The 14,099-nt window shown below is 36.1% G+C and overlaps 1 protein-coding gene across 7 annotated transcripts; it reads right to left on the bottom strand.

The window, feature by feature from the left end:
• Positions 1-3,219: 3,219 nt before the first annotated feature.
• On the bottom strand, positions 3,220-13,285 carry LOC131048062 (serine/arginine-rich splicing factor SR30). Of its 7 annotated transcripts, none has more exons than XM_057981910.2 (17): positions 13,055-13,285; positions 7,375-7,477; positions 7,121-7,279; positions 6,854-6,919; positions 6,566-6,640; positions 5,915-6,023; positions 5,772-5,818; positions 5,579-5,636; positions 5,317-5,366; positions 5,096-5,152; positions 4,949-5,001; positions 4,594-4,725; positions 4,429-4,473; positions 4,168-4,195; positions 3,856-3,975; positions 3,675-3,740; positions 3,220-3,566 (listed from the first exon to the last, which is right to left on the bottom strand). In XM_057981910.2, the coding sequence occupies exons 3-17, from the start codon at positions 7,202-7,204 to the stop codon at positions 3,537-3,539; spliced, it is 1,020 nt and encodes a 339-aa protein (XP_057837893.2). In that variant the 5' UTR covers positions 7,205-7,279; positions 7,375-7,477; positions 13,055-13,285; the 3' UTR covers positions 3,220-3,536. The 7 variants fall into 7 exon arrangements, with proteins under 7 accessions (XP_057837893.2, XP_057837889.2, XP_057837894.2 ...); XM_057981906.2 differs by having other exon boundaries at positions 4,318-4,473; positions 13,055-13,284; XM_057981911.2 differs by having other exon boundaries at positions 4,429-4,470; positions 13,055-13,284.
• Between the last annotated feature and the right edge of the window lie 814 nt (positions 13,286-14,099).

Below are 14,099 nucleotides of genomic sequence, written 5' to 3'. Positions count from 1 at the left end.
CGCGCGCTCCGGTTCTTTCTGCATCTTCCAATTGTGGAACAAACTAATGCTCTGCTCCTCAGTAGCCGCGGTTCCCCCTCTCCACTTTATGGTCATGGTTTCGAGTGGAGAAATTGATCGTTTGCCCTGTCAACCTGTTAAGGTCTCTTCTTATCAACGTGATGTGACGCATTGTCGACACCATTGATTAGTGTCAATTTTTGGCTCGTGGCTATTAAATATAAGTGTACTTTATGAATATCTAGTTACAACTGGATCCTCTCAAGATTTGTTTATGATCATTTGATGCTTAAAGTCGGTTGACACCAAGTTGAGGAGCTTTGGAGCAGATGGTTAGTTGGATATCGACAGCTCACGTGTGTGGGTATTTAATGGATATGTATTGTTTGCAAGGTGTCATATTCTCTAGTTTGATGCCTTGCTATTTAACAATGGAATACCCTTTCTTTCCATCAAAATTTGCTTTCCTTTCTTGGCAACTCGTTATGCAGACACCAATCGTCCTTGAAGCTACTTGTCGCCAGATGGCTTTCTTGAGCAAAACCATGAACACACATCTGCAAGAGGTCCTATTCTCTCGACATCCTCTTATTCTCATCAACCTAAAGAGGATTCTGGGAAAGGAATTTCTTATGGCTTACCACAAGTACAAAGCCAATGTCAATATTCCAGCTTTTTTTCTTGTAATGATAATCTACTTAGGGACTAGTAAGCAGAAAGCAAAACTGCTAACTCAAATGGTATTTAAGCACCGCCTTTTGGGGGAAATAGATGTTGTATTGGACAATATTGATGCCAATCTTAGAATTTCGCTTCCCCAAAATTACTCACTTAGCAACAAAGCAGAGGTGAAGAAGCTTGTGATTGTTAATTCCCTAGATTTCGAGTCCCTCCAAGCAACCTAGCATGTCATCTTCAGGAATATTGATTTCCTTCTTAAAGCGGCTAGTATACAAAACAGTTTCACGTCGGATTGGAGGGCAAAATTTCTCTGTGATGAAGATCTAGCGAATGTCAATATTGATCTCCAAGAATATTGAGTTCGGGACCTTGGAGAATGGAGATTTGGTGGATGGAAATGATTGGGATTTTGGGTTGGGTGAAGAGTGGTTTCCAAACGATTACCAATACCCTAAGGAGAAGGCAGAATCGACTGCTCATTCAAAATGTGGCACTGAATGTCCCATTGTCCTAGATGCGGCTAATGCGCTTGTGGATGATGCTTCCGAAGACTCTGTTCGACTCTAGTTGTCACTAAGCCCTCCGGTCTCTCTGTTTTTTCAGATTGTTGCTTTTTTTGTCTTATAACCTCTGCATCTTTAAGAGGTCGGTATATAGTTGTACTCATCCAACCTTCAAGGCTGAATTCTCTTGTCTAGGGACTAGAGCTAAAGTAGGGGGTTTTCTTCCTAGTTCTTTCCCCCTACCGCTCTTATTGAATCAGGCCTTGTATTCTCCTTTTTGTTTAATACAAAGGTGCTGCCCCTCTGCAGCTATTTACTTATTAAAAAAAATTATAAGACAAATAAAATTATAAATACATATAAATAAAAATTATGAAATATAAAAAAAAAAAAAAACTCACCTCAAATAAAATAAAATTATTTATTTATATAGAAATATATTAAAATACATTCTTTAAAAATATATATAGAGAGAGAGAGAGAAATTGTTCAAATAAGATTATTAAACATCACTTTAATGTATCATGCACCATATTAAAGTGGTCTCTACTAGATGCTAAATTCTCACACAATGTTAGATATAAAAAGAACAGAGATGAATGGCAACATGGGCAAGTAGGCCATTGTGTCAAGACCATAAAACTAAATGGAAATCGGCATCAGTATGCAAGTTTCACCATAACAAACATAAATAAATATCATTACATAAAAATGGAGGAAAACAGCCATTCAGGATGCGTTACTGCACAGACAATGGACTTTTGTGTTCAAAAACATCTAGCAGCAAACTACGTTTTAAAGGGAACACATTTACGTTTTAAAGGAAACACATTTAAGCTTTCAAATTGCGTTCTTCTTTTCTGTTGTTGGTGAAAGGTACTCTAACTAGTTCCCATTTATAATTCATAATAGCATGACCATATACTTATTTTTAACAGGAAATGACCACACTAATCCACTGCATCACAAGTACTTCAAAAAATCCTTACATCTCGGTCTTGGATACGATTGTCTCTACCGTCATAGCTTAATGGTGTTGGTGTCGTAGTTCGAGAGGCCTGCTGTATCATTATTGGTGAGGTACAGCCATCCAGATTTGAACCTTAACAAACACAAACACCCGGGCACCCTCCAATCAGTCTATATCCCACCCCCTTACAGTGTTCAGTTTAAGAGGACCACCGTTTTACCGTTAAACCACAACCCATTGGAAATGATATCCTAATATATTATATTATTCCCTTCGTCATATATCAAAGTACATATACGATCAATACTGCAAACAATTGAAATTGCGAGAAAGAATCAACAACAAAATTACAAATTAAACTCCGCTCGCTGTTGCAATCCCTAGGCAACAATAATTTCAAACAAAAATTTTAAAGCAATAACTGCGTAGTGTCCAATGCCTCCAATGTTCACATTAAATGGGAAATGCTTGATACTGAAATTAAAATTCTGTTGCAAGCACTGGGCAACAATAATTTCAAACAAAATTCATAAAGTCGTGGTGTCCAATGCCTCCAATGTTCACCTTAAATGGGAGATGCCAATATACTGGAATTAAAATTCGTAACAGAAATACAACTTCAACACACTTACATAGCAATTGCTCGTGTGATGATTCATTATAATATATATTCTGTAAACTTCTTGCATTCACTTTGGCAAGAGCGTGCCAGCTTTAATGATTAACACATTTCCAAGCCATGAGAGAACTGAGACCACAGAGCTCTGACAATAGTCACAATACCCTTCACAATACTTCATTGATGAATGGAATTTATACCGTGTTGAAAAAAAATAAAGATATAGCAGGAGAACATAAATGTACACGCAAGCACAAAAATCTCAAAATTACGAAACAACTTGCAGAAAAATCCACTGGATACATCTAATTACAGAAGAACCTGCAGAAAAATCCACTGAATACATCTAATTACAGAAAAACCTGCAGAAAGTTCCACTGATAAACAGTAACATCAACCATTTTTAATACAAATGAAGATATTGCAGGAAAACATAAATGTACACAGAACCACAAAAATCTCAAAATTAGAATAAAACCTGCAGAAATCCACTGAATACATCTAATTACAATATAAACTGCAGAAAGTTCCACTGGTAAAAGAGTAACATCTACCGTTTTGAATACAAATGATGATATTGTGGGAAAACATAAATGTACACAGAAGTCGCAAAAATCTCAAAAATACAATGAATCCTGCATAAAATTCCAGTGAATACCAGATAACCTAATTAATTAAACCTATGCTTTCTAGTTAAGTATAATTGCTCAGGGTCGCTGAATCTATAATATAAAAAATAAATGATATTCAACGTCTATGCAGATCATGAAGAATCCCGGCTAGGAGATATTCCCTGTATTCAATGAGTTATAATAAGTCAGAAAACTGCAGCAAAACCAAAAAATATAAATCAAAATTACCAAATATCATTTCTTGGTTGATAATATTTTTAAGTACTTACATTATCTTCAGATCTTGGGCTCACACTGCGTACACTTGGACCTTCACTACCACTGTGTGTCTTCATCTGCATGCATTTGTACAAGTATATCATTGTTGATGATTTCCTCCAACAGAATCCTAACTGTAATTCATTAAGGGGATCATTAACCTATACACTGGAATTTAACATATACACATACCGATGGATATCGAGGATCTGAACCAGAACGGGAGCGTGATGCACTAGCACTTCGCTTCTTACTATAATGTTGGCTAAAACTCAGGCTTTGACTTTGGCTTCGGCTTCGTGAAAATGGTCTCTACAATTTTTTTAAACAAATGATCCCAAATAAGCAGCTACACAAAAGTAAAGTTGTGCAAATTATAAACACGAGTTTGACCCAGAATGTACTTGTTTTTTTAATGTAATAACTTCAAATTTTGTGAACTTAAAAAATCAACAATCACTGCACATCAAAATTGAACAAAAAGAAGTCATGAGTATCTCATACCATTGGAGACGGTGAATGTGATCTAGACCTGAAAAGGAACTCATCAAAAATTAAGACAAAATAGACTTTGATAAACATGAAAAAGATACTAAAATATTACAAGATGATGAAGTGTAGATCAGAACCATATATTGATTAAAACTATACTACCTGGAAACAGAACGTGAACGTGATTGTGACCGTGATGGTGATCGAGATACAGAACGTGAAGCAGTCTTATGCCTAGGAGAGTATGAACCAGATGGAGACTTTGAAACTGACCTCGATCGTGAACATGAATAAGAAAATGGGCTTCTGGATCGACTGCTAATATAATCAAACAAAATCATTCCACAATTAAATAAATTTCACAGAAGATTCCCTGTAAAAAGCACTGAGTTCAAAATATCTGAACAGTAATTTATAAAGTGCCTACACAATGTTTACCTTCCACTATAACTCCGTCGATAACCGTAACTGCGGCTGCGGCTTCGGCTTTGTCTATAACTGGGGCTTCGACTTCTGCTATAACTGCGACCACGATATCCTCGCCTGTAATAATCATAGCTTGGGCTTCGGCTATAATTGCAATAGCACAATTTGTAAATAACCTACCTATATTCTTAACATAAATAAGAATGTTGTTGCACATTAAAAGACACAAATGGAACTTGTAAATCCTATAAACTAAATTACAGACTTCAGGCCCCAATTATTTATTGACAAAGCAGATTAAACCATCTGCAAATTTCACGCTTTTCTGCTTGCAAGACAGGTTGAACTCCAAGTGTCAAAGCAATACCTGCGGCTCCGACTCCGGGAATAGCTACTTTGATACCCTCTGTCTTCTCTAACCTTCATTAAGAAATGAAACTTCATTAAGAGTCAAAGTCTATGAGAGAACTTAATACAGTAAAAATCTCAGCATATGATATCCAGTTTAACACACCCTTATGTATGAACGAGAGAAAGGATTACGGAACTCTGAATCATCAAGCTTCCTTATCTGTGAAAGAGAACACAATGAGGAATTAATATTTATAGAACTTTGATAAGCAAAATGAAAGCATACAATCATTTAAAAAATATGCAGATTTAGTACACAAGTATAATGGATACAAAAATAAAAAATCTGCCGTCAACACAACAAATGTAGAACAAAAAGCATACCGCATACTTCATATCTTCATAGGTTGTATAGTCCACAACTCCCACAGTGCCTATCAAAGGAACCATTAAGTTGTAAATTGAATTCAAAATACCAGAAGTTCATTTGGTTAGAGGAAATAAGAATATTAGAAAGAAAGATTGAGATAGATGAATTTGTTTCTCTACAAAGAAGCAAAAATCAGAAACTACAATTATGATCCTTGTTGATTGTGGTACATTAACCAGATTAAAACATCTGACAAATCCAGCCAGTAAAAGTTACCACTTCTTTTGCGATATACTTCAGCAAAGCATACATCACCAGCTCGTCGCATGTGATCCTGCAAATTTGAATGTAAGCAATAAATAAAACAATTAACCATCACCATATTAATGCATGACTAAAACTATCTTATAGTAGGATTTTGCAGAACCCCACCGTAATTTAAACAATAGAAGTTAAAACAAAAGGATACCTTCAAATCTTGCCATGATGCTGAAGAAGGTAATCCATAAACAAGAACTGTAGAGGCAAAAGAAACTCAGATCATATCATGTTGGAAAAACTAGAAAATGGCTATAACATCCTATGAAATCTCATCCTACACCAGTTACTTACCACGGTATCCAGAGCGCCTATATGTACTACTTGAACGACTACCAGAATAGTAGCTACTACTGTCATAAATGTCAACAGATGAAGCACCTCCTCCACGAGCAATCTCAACCTGCATCAAGAAAAAAGCCATTTGAACATAAATTGAAATTGGTTGAGCGACTCTTGACCATGTGTTGATGTCTGGGATCCTCTGGATTCAATTGCATAAACTTCTTATTGTCCAATATTTCAGTGACCGTCAGCAGTGTGTTGACATGGTTGCGCCTTCTGGATTCAACTGCACACTTCCCTTCATGCAATTCAGTCTCTATATTGGATCACCATAAAAGAGCAAAAGAATAGGATAATAATTCTTATAAGCATACATGTCGCAATGCAAGTGGTAGAAACGGGGAAGAGATCGAAGGAGATGAAAAGATAAGAATGGGCAGACAAAAATTAATAATATTTTTACAGATTAATCAATTTACTAATCAACTAGCTAACCAAGGTTAGTTTAGGTTTTAATCCAAAAGGCTCCCCCATAATATATCTATTTAGCAAACAAGAAATAATAAATCAACAAACAAAAAAAAGAAGTATACTTACAACACCAGAAATAAGTTAAATAATAAATAAACAAACAAATACAAGTCACTTGCAAAATTGTACCCGAAGCCTGTGTCCATCAAACTTGTAACCATCACGACCTCTGATTGCATCCTCAGCATCTCGAGCATCCTCAAACTGCCAAAGAGTAGTATAATTTGCTTCAATAAAACACTTATCGAAGCCAAGAACCCTATGTACAAATAATACTTCTAACAACCCATGAAATAACGTATCACCTCTAAGTGAGTCCAATAAGTCCACTTGAAAATACTCAATTCAACAAAAATAGCAATGAAGCAAAGATTTCTGACCTTTAAATATGTGGTGTCGAAATCAAATTGAACATACCTCAATGAAGCAATAACCAGGTGGTCGTGGCGGTAGCTTTAAATCAATGTCTATGATGCGCCCATACTATAATAGAAAAGAAGCAATATTAGTAATAAAAATCAGACTAGTATAATCCGCAATCATTATTTAAACACATGAAAAAATTCTCTCAGAATTCATATTGGAAGAGCAAATTGGTCGAAATCAAGTGCTTTAATTAATACGCTTGTCAATAATTTCAACTAAAAATTTAAATCAAACTAAAGGTACTTATCCCTAACACACCTTGTAAAAGAGGTCCTCAATTTCACCCTTTGTTACATCCCCTGGAAGATTACCAACATAAATTGTGCAGTTTGATCTTCTCATGGTGGCTTAATCGAGATGAATTTTGAAGGGCAATCTCTCTTTGCTAACAGAAGCAGAAAATTTATTATATTTACACTGCAAAGGACAACAAACATTATCATATTCAAAATTGCATCGACCAAGAAAATAATGTGCAATCCATGGATAATATTCTGCGACTTGGAGCTGACTTGATAAAAGGAGCATGCCATAAGTCAAACCAAGGACAGTTTTGGTCCGAATGAAGCCCCGCGAGCTCCATGGCTCCCATCCTTTGCTCCATGAGCTCCTCCTCTATAAGGGAAACAAATCAAAGACCAAATGCCATTTGACCTGATTAAACATATTCTTACGCAAAGAAAATTCCAAAACTTCACAAACATGTGGACTAAACGTGGTACTCCAAACAACTTTGTTAAAGCTAAATCCTAAATTTTGAGATATTTGACCGGGTTTATTCAAAGTTTACCGAAATGGAAGATCTCATCTATAATAAAAAAATGAAAAAACCTTAAACAATTCCAAGCCCATATATCTATTGACACGACTTAACAAAATCCTTGACAAACCCAACCCAACACAAGAAATCCATGCTTTGATACAAAATTAGAGAAGAAAACAAATTGTCTATGAAAAAGAAAAATAATGAAATAGATTGCTGGCATACTCTAGATTTCTATTAGACGTTCTAGATTCTTATGCATATGTGAAGGCTTCAACCAAAGCTAGAACTCTAGAAATGATGAGGAAAAAAGTTTAGTCTATAGAATAATTAAACGAATCACATACAATTAGATCAACGTGACATATCAATAACACTGAACGTTTTCATCATCCAAACATTGAAATTTAAGCAAAAGTTCTTGTCATCAAAACCCACTTTTCACAACAAGAGTAAAAAGGGTATTCAATGTCCCAAAAACTAAAGTAAGTGTCCATTGCCAATAACCTCAACCTCAACACAGGGAACGAATAAATAGTCCCATGATTAATCTGACAAAGAAAAAGCAGACTGAGACCTCAACTACACCCAGAAAAAAATATATAATGATCACTGACAACTTAATGTGGAAGATCAGAAGTAAACCATTTACCAAAAGCAAACAGCGAAAGGAATCAAACTACCCTGAAAACGGGGATAGAGAGAATATTGAATTCTATATAATACTACAACCAATTTTTGTTAACATTAAAAATCAATGTTTAGTTAAATCTACTATATGAAATGATTTATTTGAAGATATTCTCCAGCAGTGGTACACTAATGCAGCAAGGCAGATTATCCCTTCAGTACATTAACAAAATTTGATTGCTTTCATTTGAATCTTCACTGCCAGTGTGCATATACATTAAAAGGCTGAAAGGCTACAGATGCAAAATGACAATGTAAAACACCTGAAAAACAATATCTTCAACAATTTGGTGCAGAATTCCCAATTGCCATTTTATCAAGCTGGTAACCATGCCTTTCTCTCTCTATCAATCACTTCTAAATTTTGTTTGCCATAAGGTTTTAAATGCTTAGAGTTTTAGACATCTGACATATCCATGGTCTTACTGTACTTCAGTTCTGCAATATCATTTCTATCTCACAATCACTTCTTAATTTTGTTTGATGTAAGTTTTTTTAGTGCTTACAATCTTAGACAACCGACATCCATGGTATTATTAAGTTCGTATTGGGCCAACTTTATAATGTAAAACCTTTGCACTCACCATGAATCATTGTGTGACTGGCTCTTTGTTTTTGTTTTTTCAAACCCAGGGGCATCACCACCAACTCAGCCCAGCACCCAACCTGCCTTACCTTGGGCTTACAAACTGCCCAGTTGGGGCCAGGAAGGGGCAAGCTGAGGTGAGACTGGCTCTTTGTGAGCCAATCAACTTCACCAGTACTTGACTAATTGTGTAATGGTAATAAAAGTGTTTTAGTTTTGACTATATCCCCTTTGTGTATGTTGTGTGTGTGTTGTGTATGTTGTGCATGTGTGTTTAACAGTTTATGTACTGTGCATTCAATGCAGGAGTTAATATGAGCTTGACATATTTATTATGACCATTTAGAAAAACTGCAACATGACAAAATAAAATTGAAGCAGCCTGATTAGTCACTTAAAATGCTCCACAAGACAGGAAGAAACCAAGGAGAAACTGATAGGACTGTTTGTTTCTAGTGTGCATGCTGTACTCTTGTAAAATCTAAAAAACTCAGTATAAACTTTAAAAAATCACATAAAAATACGTGTCTAAATTTCTTCAGTTTATCTACCCAATAATGGATCAGAAATTAGCTGGCCAAGATGGAGAGTCACCAAACTTTTCAGGAAAAAACGTCTGTCTTTTCATGCTTACACTAGCTTTTATGAAGAGAGAGGACAGGTTATGCTCTTGGAAGGCACTATTTTGGGTGAACAATTTGCATGACTGATGTTGACTGCAGTACGGTGGATGTGGATAGCTGGCCTTTGAGGAGATTCTGAAATTTATGTGGATATGTGGCATGACTTTTTGATCTGGAGAATATTAAAATGGAGATCATTTCCTTGTACAAGCAGCAAGTGGGAATTGCGAGGTATTTATGAAGATGGCAGTCTGGTCTGTTAATTGGCTAGGCAGAGCATTGCAGTGGTTAATTGCTGGTCAGATGGAATACAGTGGTCACGTGAAAGAAGAAAATGCAACTAGAGAGTGCCGTGGTAGGAAATGAAGACTGGGAGGATCTTACCCCAAAAGTTCTGCAAGTGGCAATGAGGACAAGAAAATTTATGGATTATATTTTGCAAGAAATTATTAACCCATGAGAATTTGGATGCTGCGTACATCAGCCTTGGCTGAAGAGATGAATGGAGAATCATCTGTGAATATTAGATAGGCTATTGCAGACTTTTTGTTGTAAACTGTTGTGCAGCCAATTAGGCAAATGAATGTCTTTGATGTGACAGTCTTAGCTCTGCAACCACTACAGCAGGCAGTTCTTTTTGACTGCATGAAAATGTTGATGAGATTTGAAACTTGTAAGGTAAGATTATGCAGCAAATTTTAAAGAATTTGCATTTGGTTATGGATGATCTTGTCAACATTTCCAAGAGACAACAAGAGATAAGCAACTTGCCTGAATTTGAAGCTCTCTCAATCGAAAGAAAATAACACAGAGGAGAGTGCTGTGATAGGGGATGAAAAGTGGGAGGATCTTACTCCAAAAGTTCTGCAAGTGGGTACAATGGCAACAAAATTTGAAGATTATATTTTGCGATAAATTACTAAGCCCTGTATGAGAATTTGGAGGCTACATATATGGGCCTTGGCTAAGGTGAGGAATGGAGAATCAGCTGTGAATATTAGAAAGGTTATAGCAGACCTTTTGTTTTTACCTGGGCAGTCAATTAGGTGTAGGAAGCCATTGATGTGAAACAGAGTGTGAGCTCTGCAAACATGCTCTGTACAGCAGTCAGTTCTTTTTTACTCCATGAAGATATTGATGGGATTTGCAAGTGGTAAGGTAAGATTATGCAACAAGTTCTGAAAAAATTGCTTTTGGTTATGGATGATATTGTCAACATTTCCATGGTGCAACAAGAGATAGCAGCTTTCCTAATTTTGAAGCTCTATGAGTCTGCAGAAAACAGGAGACAAGCTGCTGTGATAAGAATTCTGAGAAGCCTCGTACGATGCTAGAAATTCATCACTAGGCCCTGTGAAATGTATCTTTTTTTTATGGGTCATAGATGGCCTGTGTAATTTGCCATCCCTGCCATACTCTCTGAAGGCTACCATGGAATTGGGCCAATGTAATTCGCCCTATCCTTTTGTATAACTCATTGAACTTGATTTTAGTAATATTAAAAAGCATTCCCCAGGGATGTGTCCCTGGTGTTTTACTATCATTCCAGGTACCTGAGGCATTCTGGAAATGGCGACAGAACATCATCACCCACTTCCCCTTTTCCCCTCAATTTTTGGGGGAGATGACGGGAAGGATCAAGCAGTCCCCTCCCACTCCCGCTATTCCAACCACTGCATCACTAAGTGCCAAAACCATCAGAGGCAGTTCCTGCTGCTTCAAAAGCTTACTATAATTAACTGCACAATTTCCTGCCTCTGTCTGCTGTTTCTCTTCATTCCCCTTATCGTGCTCACCCTCTCCTCTTCCCACCACTTTGCTGCAAGTGGAAAATAGCTTGACAACAATTCAATGAATCATCACGCTAATCCTAAATTTATTTCTGTTAATGTGTTAATCATTAGTGTTAACAGGTTAGGGTTAACACATTTGTAATATATTTTTCAGTTTAGATAGTTAAGGTAGTTAAACTGTTCTTCTGCCTATAAAATAAGAATGTAAACAATAATTCAGAATGTACAATTTATGCAATTAAATATATTTCTGCTCTGCCCATCCTGGGCCTAACAATTTCTCTCATTTAAATCTGCTCTGCGTCAGGGTTTCATATTAACTGGACGGTCGCTTGTAGATAAATATGTGAAATACGAGCTCCAACACTCTACAAATTTACATTTGCATTCTGCAGTCAGTGGAAATATAGATCAAACTTACCACTCTACAAATTTCTATCATAATATTTTGTCTTCTCATTTTATGTCCATTGCCTTCTCAGGCACCTTGGTTTTGAACAGGGTCCTAATCATGTGTCTTAAGAAGATGGCTTTAATGTGAAATTAATTTATGATGTGGATATGAGCAAAACCGTATGATGCCCATCATGTCTCTTGCGAAACGCTAATAATTATTGATCTTAAAGAGTTAATTCAACCTAGGTCAAACCAAGTTTTTGTATAACTAGAGAAGCATTCCTAATATTTAGTCTAGAGCTCTATATATACACAATCCGCCACTCCCCATCCCAGATATTTATGAGAAACACTAATAGTATAAAAATGTTTCACTTTGGTATAGGTGTAGGCTTTTATTTGTTTCTTTGAAAACTGGTCTCGAAAGATGGTACGATATTTTTTTCTTGGGGATCTAGTGCACTTCAAGTTACCAGAATCCAGTACACTGATGCCACTTTTTTGTGGCTCTCGATTGTCTTCTCGGGTTACAATTAGAAATAAGAGAAACTCTTTAATTGTCAGAGATTTGAACCCCAGCCCCCCTATTCAGAAAAACAATCATTGGACCTTTTGCACAGACTTATGTGACTAACTGAAGCATAAATTTCACAATACCTAAACTGTAAACCTCAAATTCCATAAGATCTAAATTTCTTTTTAGTTTATTAAAAATCTATTTGGCGTTTAGTATATTAGAAATTAGATCTACGTTTTACATAAATAAAACAAGGCAAACCATTACGATTTCACTCAAAATGAAAAGTTCGAAAAATAAAAAATCTTTAACAAATCGTAAACCCCAAACCCCATGATATCTCAACTTAATTTGAGATTATTACAAATATAAAAAAGTGAGCTGATTGAAAACCCTACCTCTAGCCTCTCCGTGCCCCTAATTACTTAAATGCTGTTTAAGAAAACGAATAAAAGAAAACATGCATTTTTTTTTGTTTAGATGCAAGTCAAAAAGTTTAGCACATTGAAAACACAAAACTCCATGATATCTAAGTTAAGAGTGTCAGGAGTTACTTAAGCACGGTTTTAACAAATTTGAAACCCTAGATATCCATAAAAATATTAATTTACTAGACATTTTCCCATCTCAACAACGAATCACTTCAAAGCGGTCATAAACCCACAAAAAAGGGTTTTTCCCTCAAATCCAGCATGTATCGAGGAAATTAAAGTACAATAAGAAACAAGGGTTTCTCCGTTAGACTTGAACTTCAGAAAGGGAAAAATTACACAGTAGATTGCCATACCCAAAAAAATAATTCGAAAAGTAAGTAGTAGACTTACCAGTGTGAGATTCGAAAAGAAGACCAATCGACGATTAAAACACACAGCGCTCACGTTTTATCTCTTCCACCTTGCTTTCAAATATGTTTTCCGAAAATGAATTTGTGGAATCGTCTTAATTATACAGCAGGTGTTTAGTTAGGTTCGGTCTGGATCAACAGCTATGGCAATAGGCTCGGTACCAGAGCAAAGAATTTGAAGATTTAACGCCTCGAATCACCACCTCACGTTGCAATACTCGGTAATCAAAAGGCTGATGGGAAAATAACATCGGCTAATAATAAAAATCTTAGCGCATTTAATTATATAATAATAAATAAATATTATGCAATTATTAATTTATTTTTTATTTTTATTGATGTAACAGAAATTAAATTTAATTATTTGACTAAGTTTTTTTTGTAAGTGCTATATTTATGGGGATAGCTTCTTATATTGCTTTCAAAAAAGATAAGAAGTTACATTGAGATACACTTCCTTCCCTAGACATATACAAAACCCCAGTGGCAGTGTCTACAGACTTACAAACCCAAGTCAATTATACATTCTATCACAGCTACTACACGCTAACCTTATAGACATCAGACCAAATTCCTACAGAAATACGCAATGCCTTTACCGAGCAACAATAACTTCCTTGCTTGATTGGCTGAGAAAGGGGTTATGTCTAAAAAAATTGCCTTCCAAAGCTCACTAAATTCATGTCGATGGATGCATCTCTGAAAAATCCTCCATATGATCGAAGTTGTTATCTGCTCCTCCCATTGATTTTGATCTCCCTCCCTGAACTCCCAACTCCTCATCTTCTTCGATCACTTGGTCGAAGAACAACGACGGAGGTCTTTCCAAATTCCCCATACTTATCTCGTAAATTTGGTATGCCACTTTGGGCCAGAACGCCTCTACTACAATCTCATTCCCCACCTGGAACCCAATATCTACTGATTTGGTGGCTTGAACGATCGCATGAAAGAATATACTAAATATTCTCCCATCGTTGCAATGGCCCCCTCCCAAACATGAGTCCATGATCACCTCCAAGGCT

This window comes from Cryptomeria japonica, chromosome 6 (genome assembly GCF_030272615.1).
Source record: "Cryptomeria japonica chromosome 6, Sugi_1.0, whole genome shotgun sequence".
Classification (NCBI taxonomy): Eukaryota; Viridiplantae; Streptophyta; class Pinopsida; order Cupressales; family Cupressaceae; genus Cryptomeria; species Cryptomeria japonica.
The sequence above is the reverse complement of the archived record's forward strand: the minus strand, read 5'-3'. Positions and strand labels throughout refer to the sequence as shown.